General features: G+C 42.1%; 1 protein-coding gene and 1 long non-coding RNA gene across 2 annotated transcripts; one reads left to right on the top strand and one right to left on the bottom strand.

Annotated features, from left to right (window-relative positions):
- Positions 1-2,848: 2,848 nt before the first annotated feature.
- LOC144695394 (uncharacterized) lies at positions 2,849-23,812 on the bottom strand. Its single transcript, XR_013579951.1, has 3 exons — positions 22,304-23,812; positions 19,738-19,839; positions 2,849-3,362 (listed from the first exon to the last, which is right to left on the bottom strand). It is a non-coding gene; the product is annotated as an uncharacterized LOC144695394 (long non-coding RNA).
- LOC144695476 (uncharacterized) lies at positions 9,297-19,587 on the top strand. Its single transcript, XM_078566353.1, has 6 exons — positions 9,297-9,368; positions 12,043-12,135; positions 12,304-12,469; positions 14,112-14,326; positions 18,306-18,404; positions 19,582-19,587. Exons 1-6 carry the CDS (start codon positions 9,297-9,299, stop codon positions 19,585-19,587), a joined length of 651 nt encoding a protein of 216 aa, XP_078422479.1.
- Positions 23,813-24,074: the final 262 nt, after the last annotated feature.

The following is a 24,074-nucleotide window of genomic DNA, read 5'->3' as shown; positions in this document are numbered from 1 at the left end:
GAGCAACTAATGCTACCAGCAACCAATCAGAATCAACGTGGCTGCAGGGCAGCCATTCTATGCATAGGGGGTCTCCCATCACCACCCTTGACACTGCCCCCATCTACCCCCCGCACCACCCCCACCCCGGTGCCCTGGAAAATTCAGCCTTTAGAATAATGCTGTACAGAAGGAGGTCATTCAGTCCATTGAGTCTGTGCTGGCTCTGTCGACTCCCATTCCTTTTATCTCACGGGCTTCAGTTTTGCCAACAAACCTAATATGTGATACTTCACTGAATGCTTTTTGAAAGGTCATATACACAACACCAACTGCACTGCCCATCATCCATCCTTTCTGTTCCTCAAAAACCTCAATCGTGCTCGTCAAACATGATTTGCCCTTAAAAAAAAATCATGCAAGCTCTCCTTTATTAGTCCAACTTTGTTCAAGTGGCAGTCAATTTTCTTATAAAATCTTCTAAAAACCTCCCCACCAGTGACATTAAGCTGACCAGTCTGTAATTGTACAATTTAACCTTCTCTCCTTTTTTATGAACAAGAATGTAACATTTGCAATCGCCCAGACCTTTGGCACCACTCCTGTAAGAAGGATTGGAAGATTATGGCTAGCATCTCCACAATTTCTACTCTCACTGCCCTCAGAAATCTAGATTGCATCACATCTAGACTGGGTGACTTATCGACTTTCGAACCTTCCTAATACTTCCCAACAATCTCCTCAATTACTTTATCTTTGGCTCTTCCTTGGTAAATGCAATATATGCATTAATTACCTCAGCCATGACTTCTGGCTTCACCAATAGATCTCCATCTTGGTGTCTGATTAGCCCCACTGCTCCTCTGATGACCCGTTTTGCTGTTAATATGTCTATATGTGCCTTTGGATCTGCTTTCAAGTCCACGTAGCACAGACACTGGTCCTAACACAGAGACTAATGATTATATCTATATGTAGTCACTGCAGCAATTGGGAAATGTTGCCTTGTGTACAGTGTTTGCCAGAATGAGGATGTGGATATTCATGAGCTTCCTCACAGTTGTTAGTAGCCTGATTCTCCACTACCATTCTTGCTGACTGTGATAGGACGACATTTGTTGTGGGGTTCTGTTCATCATCTAAGTAAGTAGTGTGAGCCATGGCTCAGCTGGTAGTGCTCTTGCCGCAAAGTCAGAAGCTTCTGGGCTCAAGTCGAATCCTGGGATTTGAGCACAAAAATCAAAACTGGCATGCCAGTGTAGTATTGAGGAAGTGATGCACTGTCAGCGCACCAATGAGATATTAAACCGAGGCCCTGTCTGCCCTCTCAGGTGGATGTAAGAGATCCCATGACACTATTTTGAAGAACAGGGGAGTTATCCCTAATGCCCTGGCCAATAGTTATTCATCAATCAACATCACAAAAACAGATTACTTGCTCTTTATTGCATTGATGTTTGTGGAGGTTTGTTGTGGAAATTGGTTGCCGCTTTTCCTACAATACAACAGTGACTATACTTCATAAGTACTTCATTGTAAAGCATTTTGGGATGTCTGGTAGGTCAAGAAAGGCACCAAATAAATGCAACTCTTTGTGTCTTTCTTCATTGCTTTTTGTGTTTACCATTTAGATTAGGGGGTAGGTCTAAACAATCAAAAGGCAAGTTTGGTAATGACTCAAGGACACATTGATCAGTTCCAGGGAGGGTCCAAAGTTTGTATACTAATTAAAAGCAATATAATGTATTTTACTTGAAAAAGCATGGGTTTATTCATCCTTACGATAAATAAAACTTAAAAATCAGATGTCTCATCTATAAGGAAGAACCAGTCTCTGTGTAAATGAGTACCAGTCTCTGTGTAAGTGAGTACCAGTCTCTGCGAGTGCCAGCCTTTTATAATTATTAGTCTCTGTGTAAGCACCAGTCTCTCTGTGTAAGCACCAGTCTCTCTGTATAAGCCCATAGTGTCTCTGTGATAGGACCAGTCTCTGTGTAAGTGAATACCCGCTTTATATAAGTCTCCGTGTTAAGATCAGTTGCTGGATAAGCACCAGTTTCAATGTGGACGGAGCAGTCTTTGTTAGGTGCAGTGCCCGTGAAAGTGAGTACCACTTTATATGTATGAGAGTAAATGTGCCTGTATATAATTGCATACTACTGTCTTGTAAATGAGTACTAGTCTCTGTATATAAGTAAGGATTAGTTTCTGTGTAAGTGAGTACCAGCCTCCGTATGTAAGTGAGTGCCACTCTCTATATTAAGTGAGTAACAGGTTCTGTGTATAAGTACCAGTCTCTGTAATAAATGAGTGCCACTCTCTGTATAAGTGAGTACAAGTCTTTGTATAGTTAATACCTGGGCTAGAAAGTTGGGTTAGATTCTCTCATCCTTCCCCTGTTACAGACAACTGTTAATTGTTTGAATCCAACTAGTTTGAGTAAACCTTAGCCTGTTTTGTTTAGAAACATAAGGCAATGTTTGTCTATATTTTCTAGTAATAAGAGAGTTACCAAAAATCATGTGTATAAGGCTTTGTTTAACATATAGCAATTCCCAAGGTTAAAGAACTTATATTTCAGGTGGCTTTTTTTGTTATAATTTCAATGACTGCCCTGCAAATTTCAGCGATCACGCAACTAACCTGCTCTCACATTCATTTTTAAATGCAACAGATCTCCCAAATGAGGGGGACTTGTGGACTGCAAGCACTCCAGCAGTGGGCTCAGTAAATACAGATTTATCAAAGCAGTACATTGCCTTCCCAGCAGGCACACCATTTATCTCCTGGCATAGCGGCAGTGTACACCAGTGAAAATATTTGTATTTGCAGTTAACATTGGTTCAGATGTAGGGTAGGGGGCGTGTTCTTCATTCTCTTGCAATTTGGCAACAGTTTGAATCCAACTTGCATGCTGAGATGGGCAGGAGAAGGGGGGTTATCAATTATGAAATAATGCTATGAAAGATAGTCTCTAAAATTGCCAATTTGACTTTGTGCAGCCTTCCATTTAGCATTCTTTCAAGGGTTCACCCTAATCAGTGTGTATACAATTGCAGAAAATTCCTTAGACATTTGCTAGTAGTTGTTAATCTTGTGTGATTGATGCATCCATGACTGGATTTCTTCTGGATCTTCTACTGGCTCAGTACACTACTTGTTGACATCAGAAAGTATTTGGAAAAGTAAAGCTATGTGAGCTTATTATTCACAATAGTTAACTCTATTTCAGATTCGCTTGGTGACCGGCCCACTGAATTTTTCTCAGGGGTGAAGGATGGTGGCCAGAAGCACCAAAATCCAATATTTTATAGGTATCTTCTCTCTCTGTATTCTTTGAAGATAAACAGTCTCTTAAGGGCATGTATTTCTGATGATTGATCCTAAGAAAAGAATGCAAATCTTAGGGATTTTTAGCATTATAATAGCAAAACTTTGGGAAGTGATCATATCTGAGTTTATACATTGTAATGTTGTGCAATACGCTTCCTCTTGTTACCTCAAATTACTCTCACCATTGCCACCTTCCATAATTCAGCCCAATGGAACATTAACCATTGGTGCTGCACTGTAGTTTATATAACTGAAAATGTTCTTCAGGCACCATCCAAGTTGAAGAAGGAAAAATCCATGATCCACATAAGCATTTGAAATCCTGCAAACTGTTTTTAACAGTTCAAGTGGCCAAGGCATGAACAATTTAAATGCTAACACATGTTTCACTGAGATCCGGGTGACTGGCACTAGGAAACAATGCAAGGTGTCACGTTATAGATGAGCCACAAAACATCAGTATATAATAGGGATTTCAGCTCTACATTGCTTATTCCTACCCCATTATCTTGTCTGACTTCATATCACCTCCATTATTAAAACTGCCTATGTGAAGCTGCATTGTTCAAAGTATCAAGAGAACACAAGAACATAAGAAATAGGAGCAGCAGTAGACCATTCGGCCCCTCAAGCCTGCTCAGCCATTCAATAAGATCATGGCTGATCTTCTTGTGTTTCGATTCCACGTTCCCATCTAACCCTGATAACCTTTGATTTCCTTGCCTAACAAGAATCTATCTTCTTCTGCCTTAAAAATATCCAATGACCCCACTTCCACCACCTTCTGAGGCAGAGAATCCCAAAGTCGCACAACCCTCTGAGAGAAAAAGAATTCTCCCCATCTCTGTCCTAAAAGGGCAACCTCTAATTTTAAAACAGTGCCCCCTTATTCTGGACTCACCCACAAGAGGAAACATCCTTTTGACGTCCACCTTTTCAAGGCCGTTCAGGATCTTGCATATTTCAGTCAAATCACCCCTCACTCTCCTAAACTCCAGTGGAAACAAGCCCAGTCCGTCCAACCTTTTAATCAGTTTAAAGCTCCTTTCAAAGAGGGTTTGGGTTGGGTGAGCAGTGAAAATTTTTTAAAATCTCAAATCCGAGCCCAACTCACCTTGAGGTCATAAGCCCATTCCCAGTTTTAGTGGAGGCAGGATGAGGGGTGGGAAACCGATCATTTCCCGGGAGATGAATTGGTCCTTTAATGACTGTAATGAGGCTGCGCAGATTTTGCTGACTTCCAGGTTTAACCCTGGCCAACCAGGTTTTCCAGGCGGGAAATGCAGCACGCTAAAGGTAGGCAGGACTGTGTGTCAGCATTGTGGAACTCCCCTACCCAGGGTCAGACCTCCACCCCACCCCACATTATTGCTATCCCAGCAACAGGCTCCCTACTTGCTCCTTGTCTGTCAGCAAGCCAAGCCAGTCAATCAGTTTCGATTCTGAGTGGAGAAATTAGCTGACTTCCAGGTTTAACCCTGGCCAAAAAAAAAGATGCACTCTCTGGAGTCAAAGATCTGAAATCCCATGCTAGTCAAGATTGGGGCCATAGTGTCTGTGATATCGAACTATCTGCTTGTATCATAGCCAATAATGAAATGGGTTAATGCTTCTGATAAAATTGTAGCTAAAGAAATTTCATATTGCATAACATAATAGTAAGCTAACATTGCTGTTAACCTGTAAAAACTGCTGCTTATTATTGCACAACATTGCATAGCAAGCAACTTTGAGAAAGAGAGCAAGATATGAAAAAGACAACAAGAAGCAAGGGTTGAAACTAGTTTTTATCTGTAGTGCGAAGTGGGCAATAATGAATTGGCAATAAAAACAGAAAATGCTGGAAAAACTCAAGCAGGCCTGGCAGCGTCTGTGAAGAGAGAAACAGAGTTAACGTTTCGAGTCTGTGACTCTTCTTCAGAGCTGAAGAAGAAGCTCTGAAGAAGGATCATACAGGCTCAAAACGTTAACTCTGTTTCTCTCCCCACAGGTGCTGCCGGACCTGCTGAGTTTTTCCAGCATTTTCAGTTTTTATTTCAGATTTCCAGCATCTGCACTATTTTGCTTTATAATAATTAAATTGACAGTCTGTTTTACACGGAGCCTGATTTTATTTCCATTGTAATACGTTTATCCAGGTTAAAAGACATCGACCCAGATATGGACCCATTCCTGCACCACATTTAGCTCCACCTGCATTCTTTTTGTTGTCTAGGTTCCTTACTCTCACACTTATGTGGAACCCCCATGAAAACTCTCCTCAGAAATGAAGCACCTTTTCAGTTATTTATCAGCTACAACATCTGCGGCCACTATTTCAAGCTGTTTAAACCTCTGATTTTCTGCAAGAGCTTTAGTTAACCTGGAAGATAGTTAAATCTGTGCAGCCTATTATAATATTTAAATGACCAACCCCTGTTGTAATGTAGGAAACATGGCAGCTAATTTGCACTCAAGGTCCCACAAACAGCAATTAAATAAATGCCCAGGTCATCTGTTTTAAGGTCTTGGTTGAGGGATAAATATTGGGCTGACACAGAGGAATGCTCTTGCTCCTTTTTGAATAGCACCATGGGATCTTTATCATTTCTGCCGGAAGGGGCAGACAGGGCCTTCGTTTACTGTCTCATCCGAAAGATGACACCTCCAGAGAAATTCATCCCTACCGCGTTCAAAGTCCGACCACTTTAAATATAACACGCCACCAATTAACTGACAGTAACAGTTAGTTGTGTCATCTGTTGGATGACAGGTTACTGAGGCAGTTAGGTGTTATGCAGCAGCTATTAAAATTGGGCTAAGCACTCGAGTGAAAATCAGAGGCTGAGCCTGTAAGCTGCTTTTAAAACAGTTTAACATAAATGAATTTTCTAAACAAAACACTGTTTTCATATATTATTTTTAAATGCTCATTGAGAGAGGATCAGAAATATTATTACGTTGAAACAATTTTCAGTCGGAAGCACAGTTGCCACAGTATTTACTTGGGCTTTCTGCATGGCCTAGAGACACCACACAGTCTAATTGCCCTGGTTATATCCTGGTGCAGGAGGACTCCTCTCCCAGAAACTACAGGACTACTGCTTACAAACATTCATTTCGCATGCAACATCAATGCTTGGAAAAAAAGGGTTTGCTGAATGCAATCACTAAATTCCTCGTACCCAACTCATCTCCTAAAACATTACACTGCCAATTTCCCACAATGTTTTGATGTCATTTTGCTAATAATTTGTATATGTGAGCTGTGTAATAAATCTTTTGAATGCTTTACTATAGCTGTGAATTGTACTACCAGTAAAGGACTATATATTATTTATTTAACATTACAGTTTATCATATATGCAGTGTCGTATGAATGATTTTTGGCACTTGGCTTTGTGCTTTTCTCCCACAGGTTTGCTAGTGATTTGCGTTGCATTATACAGCAATGGGGTGGACGCAACCAAGCAACAGGAAAGTGATGGTAAAAGAATTGGAAGATGAACTGTATGAATTTGGCTGTTTCGGAAATATTTTAGGATGGTGTTTCACTTACCTTCCCCCCTCTGTTATAAGTGTGGCATAAGGAACATGTAGGGGAGGCAGTGGTGTAGTGGTAATGTCACTGGACTACAAATCCAAAGGCTCATGTTTTGGGAGCATGTGTTTAAATAGCAGTTGGTGGAATTTAAATTCAATTAACAAATCTGGAACTGAAAGCTAGTTTCAGTAATGGTGACCATAAAACTATTGTTAATTGTTGGAAAAACCCATCAGGTTCACTAATGGCCTTCAGGGAAGGAAATCTGCCATCCTTACCTGGCCTGGCCTGGCCTAATGTGATTCTGGCCCCACGGGAATGTGGTTGACTGTCCTCTGAAATGGCCTAGCAAGCCACTCGGTTCAAGGGCATTTAGGGATGGGCAATAAATTCTGGCCTTGCCAGTGATGCCCACATCCCTGGAAAAGAATATTAAAAATGGAGCAATATGCCCATGAAGTTTGGCTCCCCATGTAATGCTGACGTCTTATGAATCTTCACATATGGTTGATTTAAACAGCTTATGAGTGAGTAACACATTCCATTTTGAGTGCCCTACATTCAAAAAGCCTTTTAACGCTTAAGGAATGGTTTGGAGCAAACAGACACATGTGCTGGATTTTAAACCGCTGGCAATGGGAACAGACTCTCAGGCTGGAAATGTTCTCAATGGAAAAAACAAAGATTGAAAAGGGGACATGATTCACACCTTTGAACTCTTTAACTCCCCCAAAAGTAGGTGGGTTTGGGGTCGGGTGAGATGTGAGAAATTAAAATATCTCCAAACTGACCTCCCCAACCCACATCCAACCAAACCCACTTCCAGTTTTAACGGAGGCAGGATAGGGTGGGACAGGATGGGTAAGGACCAGCAACAACTCACTCCCAGGAGGCAGGTTGCCTGTTTAAATATTATAATAGGGCTGTGTGCCTCATATTTAACCTGCGTTCCAGGTTAAACCCTAGCTGGCTAACAGAAGAATCATAGTTGTTTAAAGGGAGATGAGGGCTTCTTGTGGTCCAGATGGAGCTAAAAGTGTTGCTCCCAACCTACCTATAGCTTACCTTAATGCCTTTGAACCTCCAACCTCCCAGGCAATCAGGCCAACCGATCTCGCGATTGCTGGCTCTGACTCGGCCCTGTACCCCCCTCCACAATCAAACCCTCGGGATCGGGGATTAGACAAGTCCCCGAAATTGGGGATCAAAATCTCTCTTTGGGATTGGGGATCAGGCTCCACCCCAACCCGGGATTGAGGATTGGATTGTCACTAATCGGGAATCGGACCCTTCCTTGATTGAGAATCGGACCACCCACATGATTGGGTTGGGCACCCCCGGAAGTCGACGGTCTAAAGTTCCTCTGGGATCGGGGCTCACACTCACCTGGATCAGGTGTCGGACACGCCTTGGATTGGGATCAGACCATCTCTGAATCAAAGAAATCCAGCTTGACTAAAGCTCCTCTCAACTGCACACAGAACCCATCCCAGTACATACCTGAGTCTTTAATGTTAATCTTCTTTCTATAATTGGGTGCCCAAAACTGCAATCAGGACTCTGTCATTTAACCATTACTGGGTAAAAATTCACTATAACCTCTTTGCACTTGTACTCAGTACACCATGAATAACATCCATAAGGCCTTTTTTGTGGTTTTATCTACTGTTCAATGAATTATGTATTTGCAGCCTAAGGCTGTTGTCCTTTGTACTCACCTTGTTCAGTGTCTCCCTATTTACAATAATCCCATCCTTAGTGATCAGTGGAATTTTTCATCATTTTTTTTAGTGAATTTAGAATATGCCAAGTTCTGGTTCTGAAATGGGAAGGCAAGATGGTTCAATCACTAAATTAATGCAGTAGTAGAGGACTGCCAGTGGTTATTGATGTAAAGCACAAATCCCTGACAAGTTGCTCCAATCCGAACCGTTCAGGCTGTCCATCCTTCACTGAATGGGTTAAGACTTGACTTTTTAGTGGTAGTGAGTTGCAGCCCACTTTACATCTCCCCTGTTTCCATTTGGAGTCAATGGCAATAAAAATCGGAAGAGATGTAAAACAGGCTGCCTGTCTCCCTATCACCCATTTTACACTATCGCTCAGTGTCAGGATCTACTCCAATGAGTTTTGTTCCATGGCTGCTAATGTTTGAGTTCAAAGGAAGGAAACCAGTCAGGATAAATCCTAGCTGTTACCATTGATTGGCTTATAATGGAGTGGCTGTAGTAAATGGCATGGACAATTTCAACCTGACAACTGAAGTAGAAAGCACATCACTTGTGATCAAACAGTGGTATGTGGCGCCAATAAATAAACAGGATGCTCCAAAATGCGTGCCGTAAACATCAACTCAATGGAAGCACTGTTGGAGAGAAAAATGTGGGAAAATGCATTTATTAATGTAAGTGAAGTATATTTACTTTCTTTTATTGTAGCCAATACATTATCCCTTTGGAATATGACTGATTATAATATGACAACAGATGTTTACGGAAATATGACAATGAATACAACTGACTTTCCAGCTAATGTAAGTTATTTTCAGTCAAATACTTAATGCTCCGAATTACAGATTATAATTAAGAGAGTAATATAATGGAGAGATATCTTATCTACAGTCCTCTGCAAATTAGGTCACTTGGGCTCTGTTTTTAACTCTTCTTCACTTAAAGGAAGCTAAACCAGAGCTGGGGGGTGGTGGGAGAAGTTTAATGTAATGGGGAAATCCTGCACTCCTTTCCCAACCCAATTTGACCACCTACGATTTTAAATTGCAAACGACCAGGATTCCTGCCCCAAGCCAGTGACATCCTCTTTAAGATTGGGTTCTGATGATGACAGTGGGGCCCGATCCGCTATTTTAACTGGGGAAGCGGCAGTGGCTCCCCAACCAGGTCAAGCCTGCTGGGAGAGAGCTCATGGGCTAGTGGAGGCCCAGTAAGGCTAGCAATTTTTATTTTTCCTTGTGGACCAGCTGAAGCCAGGTTGATCCTTATCAAAAGCTTTCTGTCGCCAATCGCAAACATTCCCTGCCCACCCCTTAGCACCTATTGACCACTGGTGAGAGTTCCAGTCGGTCCCTGGCAGTTGTCCACTTCTACCCTGTTGTTCAGGTGCTTATTTCTGCCAGGAAGGAGCAGGATTTGGGGCCTTGATATTTAAATGAAGCCTAGGAGTTAAAACCTCTCCGGGTTCTCGACATGTGCAATTGTCGCTCGCCCAGGCCTTCTTTCTCCGCACAGAATGATCCCGCCCCAGAATAAAATCATGGCCTGGGCATCCAGAATAAGGCACAGACATGAACTTGTAACTGATTAACAGGAAGAAAGCAGAGTAGCATGGTAGGGGGTTCGTGGTTGCAATGGGTGGGGTGGTGTGTGGTGGAAGCTATTGGATACAATGTTCCACAGACCAGTGCTCAGACATTCCAAGGGTGAAATTTAGCATGGGGAATAATTTCTGTGCTGGATTGGCTCAATGCACACTCAGTACTGGGCCTCAGGCCTCGGGCCTCACTTAAGTAAGATCCCAGGCAGCTTGCCGGTAATTGTGAATTTAGGTTGTGGCCTGCTATGTTGCCAGCACCAGCACGTAGGTAGTTCTAGAGGGAGGGGGAGAAGGCGGTGATTGGGAGTGGCTGAGTAGGAACTGGGACTCCTGTGGAGCTGTGAGAAGCTCTCCTGCTCCAATTTCTTACTCATCTAGCTTGGTGGCTCCCAGAGGTCCCTTTAAGAACTGCTTAGTGTCAGGTGGCTTGTGGACTTAGATGTCCTGAGCACATTTTGCCTGGTGCTGGCAGAGTTCAGGCAGCCCAATTTTGTGAAGGGGTCCTAAATTAGGTGATGGCACCAAAATTGCCTTTGCAAAAGGGCCTAGCATCTGTCTCCAGGCCTGGGCCCTGGACACGCATGCTTTCACCTTTGACAATATGGCAGAAGGCACATGTCCAGCCATGAAAATGCAATTCAACAGATTGGTTCCGCAGGCACTTGGTTTTATGCCTTTGAACAAGATATACAGAACGAACAAATTTCTAGGCCCTTGTCTTTCTGGTATACATAAATAACCTGCAACTCAGTTTGAATGCAAGGTAGTTAAATTAATAGGTGATATTAAACTAGCGAGTTAGAGCACTTTAGAATCAGGGAAGGCATCCAAGATTTTACAAAGAGAGCTGAAAAGGGTATGTTAAACACTGTGTGGAATTCAGGCCGTAATTTTACCATTGCCACAAGCATCATTAACCAAGTTGTTGGGGATCACAGTTTTTACTAAAATTCATGATCCACATCTTTGTTGATAATTATGTTAATTTTGTTAATAATAATTGTCAACAAGTAACATTTGCACGACACAAGTGCCAAGCAAAGACCAACAAGAGAGAATCTAACCATCTCCCCTTAACACTTAATGGCATTACCATCACTGAATCCCCCACTATCAACATCCTGGGGTTACCATTGACCAGAAACTGAACCAGCCATATAAATACTAGCTACAGGAGCAGGTCAGAGGCTAGGAATTCTGCAGCGCGTAACTCACCTCCTGACTCCCCAAGGCCTGTCCACCATCTACAAGGCTCAAGTCAGAAGTGTAATGGAATACTTTCCATTGTCTGGATGAGTGCAGCTCCAGCAACACACAAGATGCTTGACGTCATCCAGGACAAAGCAGCCCACTTGACTGGCACCTCACCAACCACCTTAAACATTTACTGCCTCTACCACCGACGCACAGCAGCAGCAGTGTGTACCATCTACAAGATGCACTGCAGAAACTCACCAAGGCTCCTTTGATAGAGCCTTCCAGACCTGCAACCTTTACCACCTAGAAGGACAAGGGCAATAGATGCATGGGAACACCACTACCTATAAGTTCCCTTCCAAGCCACACACCATCCTGACTTGGACCTATATCGCCATTCCTTCACTGTCGCTGGGTCAAATTCCTGGAACTCCCTTCCTAACAACACTGTGGGTGTACCTACACCGCCTGCGATGGTTCAAGAAGGCCACTCACTACCATCTTCTCAAGAGCCATTTGGGATGGGCAATAAATGCTGGCCTAACCAGCAATGCCCACATCCCATGAAAGGATAAAACAAAATCTATTGCACAGTAAAGTAATAGTGGAAGGCAGTAGTTATGTATTAAATGAAACAATTGATTGAATTTAATAAATAGTTTTTCTTGTAATTGTTGCAGTTCTCCTGCCAAACATTTAACTGTTCGGGATACAGCTGCTATGAGGATTTTAACAGCTGGGAGGAATGTCCTGAGACTCATATGTACTGCGAGGTAGGTTTGTTTGATCTGTTCAAATGATCTCTTCAGTTGTGGAGCTGAAGGAAACAGGTAGACAATCTTCATTAAGAAGCACAATTAGTGTATTGTTAGTGAAAATCAAATTCCTTTCAATGCATTTCTCAAACCTTGTTTTTAATTAATGCCCATTCTATTTCACAGCTCTACCGTTTCTCCAATATCTCATATTGGGCGGGCTGCAGTGATGATTGTGCAGGCACGACCAACATCTGTAGAAATTCCTCACTGGATGCATGTACAATGGAGTGCTGCAATACAACTCTATGCCTGATGCTGAATGGTGAAATTCAAGAATTACCTGGTGAAGGTAGTACAGATATCTTTTGCACTGATTTACAAAATTCTTATTTGAAAACATGTCATGCAAATAACAGACACAACAGTATCTAACTTGAATTGGGTATGAGGCTGTATTCATTGTTCATAAGGTAGCAATATGTAACAAAACAAACTTGTTGTACCCAGTACCTCTATCTTCCATTATCAACCTATAACATAACACTTACCTCTCACTTTGACTATCTCAACAAAACCCAGCATTAGTAAGGTCAGATGGGAATTATCAATGCACCCCAGTACTTTCCGGAATCTTATAACCCTTAGTACAATCATTTTGTATTCGCATTGAATGTAAAACTGGAATTTGACCCTCACTTTTGTGATGAACATTCCTGTGATGTACAAAAGCTGAAAAATAGTTAAATTTGCAAAGTTTCTGAATGTAATGATTTTTCAACATCTAAGATAATAATGTCAAGGCAGTGATGGCCACAAAATAAATGGAATCTCAAGGGCCCATTTGGAAGATCCTTGTCTGCATACTCAGTCAGTTTTTTTTTGTATTGCTGCATTATTACATTTGACCCCGACAGTTATTCAGAATGATGTTACGGGTTGTAGTGAATATTCTACCATTTTATCCTATACAGTTACACAAACATCATCATTTCGCCAATACTGTTATTAGTGTGAAGCTCAGCATCATAGCCATTTGTCCCTGATGACTTTGACCTAGGCACAATTTACCATCACCATTGAAAGATTTAAAGCTGAAAGTCATTGCCTTTACAATGTTTGAAGATTAAATTTGAATCAACATATTCTGGAGCATGTCCCCTAAATCTACACAAGCATTTTTAAAAAAATCTTAGATGTTTTAACTGTTAATTTATAATATAATCAAACTTGTGGCACTATGTTGTCATTGTCCTCTTGATGCAATTGGTCAGCATTTTCTCTTGAAAGGTAGATGTAATTCTGGGAGGAATTGAAGAAGTTGGGGAGATGCTGGTGTAGTGGTAATGTCACTGGACTAGTAACCCATGGGGATGTGGGTTCAAAATCCTGCTATGGTAGCTGGTGGAACTTAAATTCAATTAATAAAATCTGGAATTGAATACTGGTCTCAGTAATGGTGACCATGAAGCTGTCAGCAAGTGTTGTGAAAACCCCTTGTAGTGCCCCTTGTACTTTTGCATGGTATTCCTCATTAACACTGTCAGCGTTCCCCTTCTCCCAGGCCAGAAATACCACTGTCCTCCTCTGGAGATCAGCATCACTTCACTGATGCAGGAACCTGACATTCCAACCACATGCCCATTGTGCGTCACAACCAATACACTTAATGCACCATAATAAAATTCAAATGGGATAATTTTGTGTTATCGGCCAAGGTCAGACCTTGCCTGTGAAGGCGTATGGAGCCATGGCACTGGCAGTGTCCCATTGGGGCATTATTGGCCCAAAGTGAAGACTGTCTTAATGGAACAATGTGATTTTGTTATTGACAATGGTTTGGATTATCTCCTTCAATAAATCTTCCTACCTGACTCTGATTTGGAATTGAGCCTTAAGAATTTTACCTTTATATCTTGTGAGAAAGCCCCAGTTGGTTAATCATAATGTTTTGTCGATTCTTGGAATTAAATCAAACCTTTTTTGCATTCCAGATATGCCAATGACAACCTATCAACCAATGGAAACCACTGTTGAAATGACTGAACCCACCATGACACCAACAACAACACCAGCGACGACACCAACAACGACACCAACAACGACACCAACAACAACAGCGACAACGACACCAACAACAACCACAACAACAACACCAACAACAACACCTACAACAACACCAACAACCACCCCTACAACAATAGGCAGTGTGAGTATACAGCTGGATGTGTGAGTATTCTGTCATCAACCTGTAGATGTTACAAATAGAATTCTAAACTCCCACTCCATACTTTTGATGCAATGGTGACTAAAATGCCAGCTTCAAACAGTCAGGCAAATTCAATGGCCACCTGTTTCCAGTGTAGCCACCTGCAACAAGCATGGGTATCATTTAAATATGATTGTGTGGGTCCTGTGTGTCTGAAACACCACTTTCTTAACAAATCATGGTGGCAAGAATTTGCTTTCACGAGATAGTAACTACAGGCATCCTCACCTCCAACAACCAATGCACAGTGGCATCAGTGTGTACCATCTACAAGATGCACTGCAGCAACTCAACAAGGCTCCTTCGACAGCACCTTCCAAACCTGTGACCTCTACCACCTAGAAGGACAAGGGCAGCAGATGCATGAGAACACCACTACCTGCAAGTTCCCATCCAAGCTACACATCATCTGACTTGGAAATATATTGCCGTTCCTTCACTGTCGCTGTGTCAAAATCCTGGAACTCGTATCCTAACACCATTGTGGGCGTACCTACAACACATAGGGCAGAATCTTCTGTTCGGCATGTGGGGACGGGCCCCACACGCCGATGCGTAAAATGACGCGCGGTGACATCAGGACACACGCCTGACATCACCGCGCGTCATTCCAATTTTCAGTTCGGCGGGTGCGCCCCGGAGCCGGCTGTGCACCCTCCGAACTGTCAAAGGCCTGTTAAGGCAATTAATCAACTAATTAAAGTACTTGTCAGGGCTGCCTGTCCAACCTTAAGGTTGGCGGGCAGACGAAGAACCCAAGTGGCCTTTGCATTTTTCATGGAACCTCATCCACGGACAGGATGAGGTTTCATGAAGGGTTTATTAATTTAATGAAATGTTTTATGAAAATTCATAAACATGCCCCAGCTCATGTGACAATGTCACATGAGGGGACATGTCTGAATAATTTTATTTTTTTATTTTTCACATCTTTATGACTGAACTTAATCTCCCTGAGGCAGCTCCGTGCCTCAGGGAGATTTCTGTGCTCTTTCGCGCAGATGGTAGTTGGTACACACTGCTGCCACTATTTCCCTCCTCCCCCCGCCCACACAGGCAGCGCTCAGCGCTTCCAGGTGGGTGTCAAGCTGGGCAGGCCTTAATTGGCCCAACCATGTAAAATGGCAGCGTGCAGCCGATTGGCTCCGCGCCCGCTCGTACCCGCCCCCAACTGGCCTGCCCGAAGGGCAGAAAATTCTCCCCGTGGACTGCACTGATTCAAGAAGACGGCTCAGCACCACCTTCTCAAAGGCAAGTAGGGATGGGCAATAAATGCTGGTCTAGCCAGTGACTCCCGCATCCCATGGACAAATTTTTTAAAAAGTCATGGTATAGATGTTTTAGGCTGCTAGTGTACCAGGCAGGAGTTTCTCTGTTAATAATTTTATAGTATGAGTTTGCTGAGGGCAAGAACTCTTTCACAGGATTTGCTTATTCTGAATTACTGAACTTGGGGATACTTCTGAACTTGCCATTAAAGTTCCAAAATCATGAGGCGAAGGAGGAGTGAGGAATGCAGCAAAGAGCAGTACAGGCTGCGAGGAGAGGGCAGCTGATTGTGAAACCGGCAGCTCACAGGGATCGGTGTGTAAGTTGGTTGTGTTTTGATGGGGAGACTGCCACATGAATGTCCCACTTTGTTACAACAAGATCTAAAGCCCAACACTCAGTAATGCATTACACTGCCCATGGCAGTGAAGGTCATCATGGCTCTAAATCTTTTATGCTTCTGGCGCCTTCTAAATTGCTGGTGGTGTGGCCAGCAACATCAATCAGTTTGCTTTGCACATGGCCACAGCTTGCCAGGTGTCAACAGTTCATTACCTTCCACATGGAACAGGGAGAAAGAGCACTGGAAAATGGCTGCAGGTTCCAGGTAATAAAGGTTTAAGGGGAGATGATGGTGTAGTGGTATTGTTGCTGGACTAGTAATCCAGAGACCCAGGGTAATACTTGGGTTTGAATCCCGCTATGGCAAATGGTGGAATTTGAATTCAATGAAAATCTGGAATTAAAAGTCTAATGTTGACCATGAAACTGTTGTCTTAATCTCCTTTCATTGAGCTACTTCCTTAGACATGCTATCTTCCTGTCCTTGCTCCTGTCCACTCATGCTGAGTGCATTTCTATGCTCAGAATCTTCTGGCCTATCCTCTGACCCACAAGGGTGCCAGTCTCTGGGCTGGTGTCTGCAAACATAGGTGGAGTGCCAGCTCCTATTGTGCAGGCTTCCCTCTTCTTCATCATTGTCTTCTTCTTCTGCTACTCCGTGACGGTTGATTGGAGCTTCTGGAGCTGAAATGGATAAAAAGCAACATGAGTTAACATTTGGTGATGTGGATAAGCAGAGGCAAATTGGTTGGCTTCTGAAAGCAGCAGCAATTTGTCATGCGTCGTGTGTATGGATAGCATTTAAATAAGCAGGCAATGAGGAAAAGGTGGGTTAAAGCCCTGTAGAAAATCTCCCTCCACTCTCACCAGACAACATGGCACAATTGTCTGCCATTTTTCATCTCCCGTCCAACCTTACGGTTGGTTGGTGGGTGGGCGAATCGGCCAGGCGACCTTTACATTTTTCATGAAACCTCACCCAAAGGCGGGATGAGGTTTCCATTATGAAATAAAATTAAAATTAAAACCTGTGGGCAACATTTTTATCATCTGTATTTTCAGGTGCCTGATTGTGATGCTCTGACAGTTTCTTTCTGCTTTTTAAAACTTCATTGGAACATTTTCAGGTCTGCAGTTCTCTGAGGCAGCTCTCTGCCTTCAGGGAGCTTTCTCTCGGTGCTCGCTTGCGCCCTCGTTGACGTCATCACCCACCCTCCTCCCACCCTCACCCCGACAGCACTGAACTTTTCAGCGCACGCTTCACGCTGGCTGGCCGTTAATTGGTCAGCCAGCGTGAAATCGCAGTCAGGGGCCAATTGCAGTCACCAGTCCGATCTTGGGCCCATGGATTGCGCCTGCCCGCCGAGCTAAAAATTCACCCCCCAGTTGCTGACTTGCTCCCTGCTCATATTGGCCATCATTCACTCTTCAAGTTGAGACAGCACACAGGTGAATAATGGCCCTCCTCCTGTAGCTGTCTGCTCCCCATTATTGTGTGTGAAATTGGCCTGTAACAGAGCAGGAAAGTGTGTAAGTATTAGAGTAACAAGTGGCTTTGAGGACATGCAAGTGAGTGTATAACGGTGCTACTGGCTTGTGAAAGATGGCAGAGGCATGAGGAGGTGAAGGACATAATATTAAGGGGAGTAGCAGGTGCAGAGCACAGTGATAGGAAGAGAAGGAGTTGGAATGAAGCACCCAGTGTACCCAAAGTCCATCCAAAGTGCCCCTTGTCTTTAACATTTACATACTATTTTTAAATGGCATCAGCAACGTGTAAAATTAACATCCTAGCTAGGCCAGCTGCCAATGAAGGCTGTCTGTAACATAGGCAGCCCAGGTATTTAACCTAATGAGGGGTTCAATATTGGGCCACCTTTGTGGGTATGGGATCAGGTGCTACTCTGAGAGTGATGCCCATTTTGTGCACTAAAATGCACGAACACCAATTTCACACAAAACGCTGAAGTGCAGGGTCTCAGTGCAGTACAAGTGGACTCCCAATGCTTGTGGAGCCATTTACTGTAAAGCAGCTTTGTGAAAGAAAGGTGGATAATTAGATTAAGAAAAACAAACTTGTAGAAAATTTATGGATGACACAAGCCTGGCATATGACAGTTTCACAAGTTCTGTTGTATATCTGTTCATATATTTAAAAAAGCAATGAAACAAAACCACATAACCTGAACTATGGTCAGGAAGGGTTTTACTTTAGTGTGGGTAGAAAATATTCAGAATTGCTCATGAAAATGTTTGTATCATGCTCCAAATACTTGCACCAAGTTGATATTCCTTTTTTTCACTGCAGGGAAACAAATGCGCTGTGGTCGATTGTTTTGGAGATAGCTGCTACCAAAGCCAGAATCTGGGAGACATGAACTGTCCTGTCGGCAAGGACTACTGCAAGGTGAGGGATCTGGGTGTCCTAGTGCATGAATCACAAAAGGCTAGTATGCAGATACAGCAAACAGTTAGGAAAGCTAATAGAATGTTATTGTTTATTGCGAGGGGAATTGAATACAAAGGTAGGGAGGTTAGGCTTCAGTTGTACAGGGCACTGCTAGATGCCATATCAGGAGCACAGGAGTCAGGTACAGTATTGGTCTCCTCATTTAAGGAAGGATGTAAATGCATTGGAAGCAGTTCAGAGAAGGTTTACCAGACTAAAACCAGGAATAGGTAGGTTGTCTTATGAGGAAAGTTTGGACTGGCTAGGCTTGTATCCACTGGAGTTTAGGAGAGTACGTGGTGACTTGATTGAAACCTTTAAGATTCTGAGGGGCCTTGACAAGGTGGATGTGGAGAGGTTGTTTCCTCTTGTGGGAGAATTTAGAACTAGGGGTCACTGTTTAAAAATAAGGGATTGCTCATTTAAGACAGAGGTGAGGAGAAACTTTTCTCTGAGGGTAGTGAGTCTCTGGAGCTCCTTTCCTGAAAATGCAGTGGAAGCAGAGTCTTTGAATATTTTTAAGGCAGAGCTAGTTAGATTAACAAGGGGATGAAAGGTTATCGGGGGTAGGCAGGAATGTGGGGTTGAGGTTACATTAAGATTAGCCATGATCTTATTGAATGGTGCAGCAGGCTCATGGGCCGAGTGGCCTCCTCCTGCTCCTAGTTTGTATGTTTGTATGAGGTCCATCTGAGGCTTACTGATACAGTGCCATATTAAAGTTGACAATGTTAGGGGGGCAATATTTAACAAGTTTGCATAGCATTCCTGCCTGTCATTTTAGTGGAGACATTATCCTATTTAAAATAAATAGCTGTGTCATCGGTATGTAACTCCACAACCACTATTGTTTGGTGACATTCACTTCAAAATAGGGAAGATTCTATCTCTTGTAATAGAGATTTTTGGAATTATAAAACTTTACAAACAAAAAAAACTTGTGCGTATGCATAAAGCCGCCAGCTAGCCATGTTTTCTGTTGGATGCCATGTCAAGAGCATAAGAGCAAGAGTAGGCCATTCAGCCCCTCGAACCTGTTCAATCATTCAATTGGATTATAGCTGATCTGCAGCTTATCTGCCTTTGATCCATATTCCCTTAAAACCCTTGCCTAATAAAATTCACTTGATCTCAGTCTTGAAAGTAATAGAAAGATGGTTCATGGTGGTGATGATGGACGATGACTGTTTCATCTCCATATAAAGAACTGCTGACCACATTGTCACAACTTAATGTATACATTGGAAGTAAGGCACTCCCAGATTTGGATAGAGGGAGAATGAGCCAACACCAATTTTGTCCATCACCTTGCAGTCCTCTCAGAATCAACACTGGAAAACTTCCGGAAAAGGTCAGATTTGTTGGCTAGGAAATGGTATGCTTCAATAAATACCTAAAAAGAGATAAGAAACTAAATTTAGCATGAAACTTTGGAAATAAATAGAGTGAGAGAAGACTTTGAAATGATCATACGTTCAACATGAAATCTGAATTGAATATCTAATTTTTAAAAATTTGGACAGCTCTTGTGGCTTCATGTTTTGGATGTGAGTTTGGGAAGTTTCAATAATCGGGAATAGTTTGATTTGTGGTTACTAAATTGAAAAATGAAGACCATAGTGACAAATTAAAATGTGCGGCTCTCTAAGCTCTAGTTAAAAGTGATTTAAATGCTGCTGTATACTTCAAAAGTCCAACGTTTGTATATAGCGGACAATCAGGTGTTGATTGTCTTTTCCTCCCTTGTTATTCAATTAAACCAAAGCTGACCATCCTGTTCCATTCTAAATGAGTGTCAGATGGCAAGTCCTTTCTGTCATTCAATAGTTTATTTCCTCCTCCGGAGCAACCATTTTCTTTGTCCATACTCCACTCCACTGCTATTGAAACTCTGCTTTGTGGCTTTAACACATTCTTCATGCTACCCCCACCACCTTTCCAAACTCTACCCTACCCACCTGATCCAAACCTCTGCGATTGCACTCTTAGCCTACACAAAGTCTATCAGTGTGTCAGCTTTTAAAATCTTCACCCTTATCTTCAGATCCTCCATCACCTCTCTCCACTCTCCCTCTACAGGTCTTTCCAGATCTGTACCTCAGTAACTATCCTCTCCTACATTTTTAAACCTAGTTCTTTGGTCGCCTCTGCTAACTTCTCTTCTACTCCTTGTTGAGTGAAAGGTGTTTTATTTATGTGTATAAGTTCTTCTATCTTTTCGGTTTTGGTGTTGCTGCATCATCTTGATAAATATCAGAGCATTTCTACATGTAAAAAAAAATCTGAATATATTTAATATTTTCTCTCTCCTATTGGATCCCACATGAACTACATTTCATTTCCCTAAGCTGTGTAAGGAACCTCTATAACTAGCTGCCAGCAACCTCATGAGATCATATGAGCATGCAAAAATGACAGGTAGTAAAAGAAAAGCTGGCCCATAATACCTGGAGCATCATGATGAGGTATCTTGAAGGCGTGCTGAGAGTCAGTATTCAGTTAATGCATCCCAGAGGCCCACTACACCCAGGGAAAAGAAGACCCATTCCCAACATCAAGTTTATTCCTACTTTTACGTAGTTTAAACATATGTCCCAGTCTTTCAAACTGGAGTAATCTATCAACAGGTATGATATCCATCCCTTTCATTATTTTATTAATCTCTGAAGTAAATCGACTCAGCTCCTTCAACCTGCCTGAGTAACTGAGGTTCTTTGAGCTATGAATCATTCTGTACAGGCACTCTTGTGTGAACCTTTTCCAAGGCCTCCCCCACCTGTCAGGTGAGGGGACCAAATAAATGCTAATCGTTGTGGCCTTGGCTTCCCCCTCCCCACCATTGCCAGCACCTGCTTGCTGTCTCCTTAGGGTTGCCAACCCTTCTGGGTTGCACTGGAGTCTCCATGAATTAAAGACAAATGTTCAGGACACTGCTGTGGGCAACCCAGCAGAAAAATCACAGGGGTAATAAAAAACAGGGATATAAAAAATTTTCTTTGAACACTTTAGTTTACTAATTATAAAAATATTGGACATGGGGAAAATACTGTTTGATTGACGGTCAAGAATCATCTAATTGTGTACTGAAGAGTCTATTCACATGCTGGGGGCTAGTCACAGTCAGTTGGCAAGGTAGCTAAACTGTGGTGTAAAATTATGTCAGAAGCATGGGTTTAATCCCCTTATCGGCTCAGATAGTTCTTGGGGCCTGTCTCCTTGCACAAATCAGCCATGATTAGCAACCTTTGGGCAAAGAGGATGCTAAATAGAGAGAGATTCACATTATGATTGAAGTTGGAAAGCAATGTCCCATGGGGATGGACATATTGGGTGATTAGTGATGAGAGTGTGGATTGGGCTGGAGATAGGAGGTCGTATGATGTAACCGGAATATCTCCAGCCAAGGTGGCAACTCTATACCTCCCCAATACCCCAAAAGAGGTGCTTCTCTTGGAAAAGTTATTGGTGCAAAATTAATGCCCTCTGCAGTACAACACTTTAATGCATGAAACAACACATCTCTTTGATCAGGTTTTTGACCACCTGTCTTAATGGCTTCTTCTTTGACTTGATGTTAATCTTGATTTGATAACTCTCCTGTGAAGTGTCTTGGGACTTTTTAACCACATTAAAGGTGCTATATAAATGCAAGTTGTTGTTGCATTTAATCATCATCTAATTCTAGTTTGTAAGTTGCAGCATTCGGAAGTTATAGAAACCAATCTTCTACTTGATAACTGGCAGAGAGTATGCAAATATTTGAACTTTGTGTTCAAAGCATTAAATGAATATCCTGCCAGTTAAGATAAAGCAACGTCATCCTGATTTTTAATGGTGCACTCTATGGTGTCATACACCTTTCGTTGCTTCTCTTTCTGTTACCTAGCTGGAACAGGATACAGGAACCAACAAATGGACAAGTAGCTGTGACAACTCATGCAACACTGTGTCCTCTGGGTGTTCATCTAGTAGCAGTTCATCAACCTGCGTCCAGGAGTGCTGCCAAGCCACCACGGATTCCTGTCTGAAATTAGACGGAAATGAAAATTTAATTGGATCTGCAAGTATCACAGAGTCTATGAAGCTGATGGTGTACACAATTGCTGTGTTTATTTTGACTAATCATTTTGCACCCTTTAGTTTCTAAATGCAGGAGCCAAGAATTCACACCAGACTTTGAATGTTCAATTATGTCAATTTTCATTCAGACATCAGCATACAACTGCATAAGCCTTTTTATGTCAGTATTCAATCTGAGGAGATGCTTCAAAGAAACCGATCACCCTTAATGTAGCTAAAGCAATTGTTTTCTTCATCGACCAATTGGGTCTCAGAATAGGAGATGGCTTAAGGGTCCTGTAATGATTCTAAGATGGGGAAATAGCTTTCTCTCTCTCTCTCTCACCATCATCACTAATAAAATCAAGAATTTCAAATACTCAGGCTGCAGAGAACAGGCAGAAAAAACATTTCTCTGTAGCTGAAGAATCATTAATCAAAAGTTCCATGCATACCTTACTGCTGTAGACACCACAGATCCCCAATGGAATTTTACACCGGTAAGTGGTAAAGTCGCAAATTATTTTGGATTCAATATTTGTATTGTCTTCAACAAGGTATATTGAGAAAAACAACATATACATTCTAACAGTGTGGAAAAATTAAGTCATTTTTTGCAACGTTTAAGTCTGTTCTAACAAAAAGTGATCTTTTGGGCTTCTCAATTTACAATATAAAATAAGCGAGAAAATGTACACTCTCTTCTGCCAATCTGAAATAGACACAATCAAACATAGGCCAAACCTAAGAGAGAGAAAGTAGTGTTTTTAACATCAAAATAGATATCAATAGTTTGAAATCTCAAATATAAACTGCAGATGGTGTGACATGAAACTTAGTCCCTTTTTCTCAAATTTTCATCTCCACAGCTCTGCAATACAGAATGCTTGAAGAACTATACAGAAAAGGCTTATGTAGTGTATATAAAAGTTCTAAATAGACATATATCATTGTAATGTAAAGTGATACATCTAGTTAAAAAATCTGTTCAGTTCAGTGAGTTTGCAGTGTTGAAATCTTTGTAGGTTATTGTAAATAACAACTATCTTTTTGATTAAAAATGTTGCTCATATGGCAGGAAAGAAAAGTCTGATGGGTCTTGCACTTGATTATTAAAATACAGGAGGTGGGAAAGGAAATATGAAAGTGCAGTATGAGTGTGTGGTCCTCTGAGGGTTCCAGCTTTGCTATTTAGGGGACCAGCACCAGACTATATGTTTTCTGATCTAGCGTCGCTTTTATAATGCAAATATTTCTTCAGAGGTGGATATAATTCCTTTTGGTTGATATACAGTGACTAAGTAATAACCAAGGTACTGGCGACAGCTGTAGATCAGTGGATAGTACTTTTCTGTTTGAAGCAGAAGCATTTGGGTTCAAATCTCATTTTGGAGCCATCAGCACAAAAATCTAGGCTGACACTCCAGTGCAATGTTGGAGGGGGTGGTTAACTGTCACAGGTATTGTGCTTTGGATGTGATGTTAAACCAAGGCCCTGTCTGCTCTCTCAGGTGGACATTAAAGATCCCATGACACTATTTTGAAGAAGAGCAGTGGAATTCTCCCTGG

The sequence above is a fragment of the Cetorhinus maximus genome, chromosome 21, assembly GCF_964194155.1.
Source record: "Cetorhinus maximus chromosome 21, sCetMax3.hap1.1, whole genome shotgun sequence".
Lineage (NCBI taxonomy): Eukaryota > Metazoa > Chordata > Chondrichthyes > Lamniformes > Cetorhinidae > Cetorhinus > Cetorhinus maximus.
This window is presented reverse-complemented; position numbering and strand designations above follow the sequence as displayed.

Excerpts from the sequence above, each read along its gene's own strand:
- LOC144695476 (XM_078566353.1), top strand. The coding sequence starts at position 9,297 with ATGACTGATTATAATATGACAACAGATGTTTACGGAAATATGACAATG. Across the intron at positions 12,470-14,111 it reads TCAAGAATTACCTGGTGAAG|ATATGCCAATGACAACCTAT; the intron begins GTAGTACAGATA and ends TTTGCATTCCAG. Across the intron at positions 14,327-18,305 it reads CCCCTACAACAATAGGCAGT|GGAAACAAATGCGCTGTGGT; the intron begins GTGAGTATACAG and ends TTTTCACTGCAG.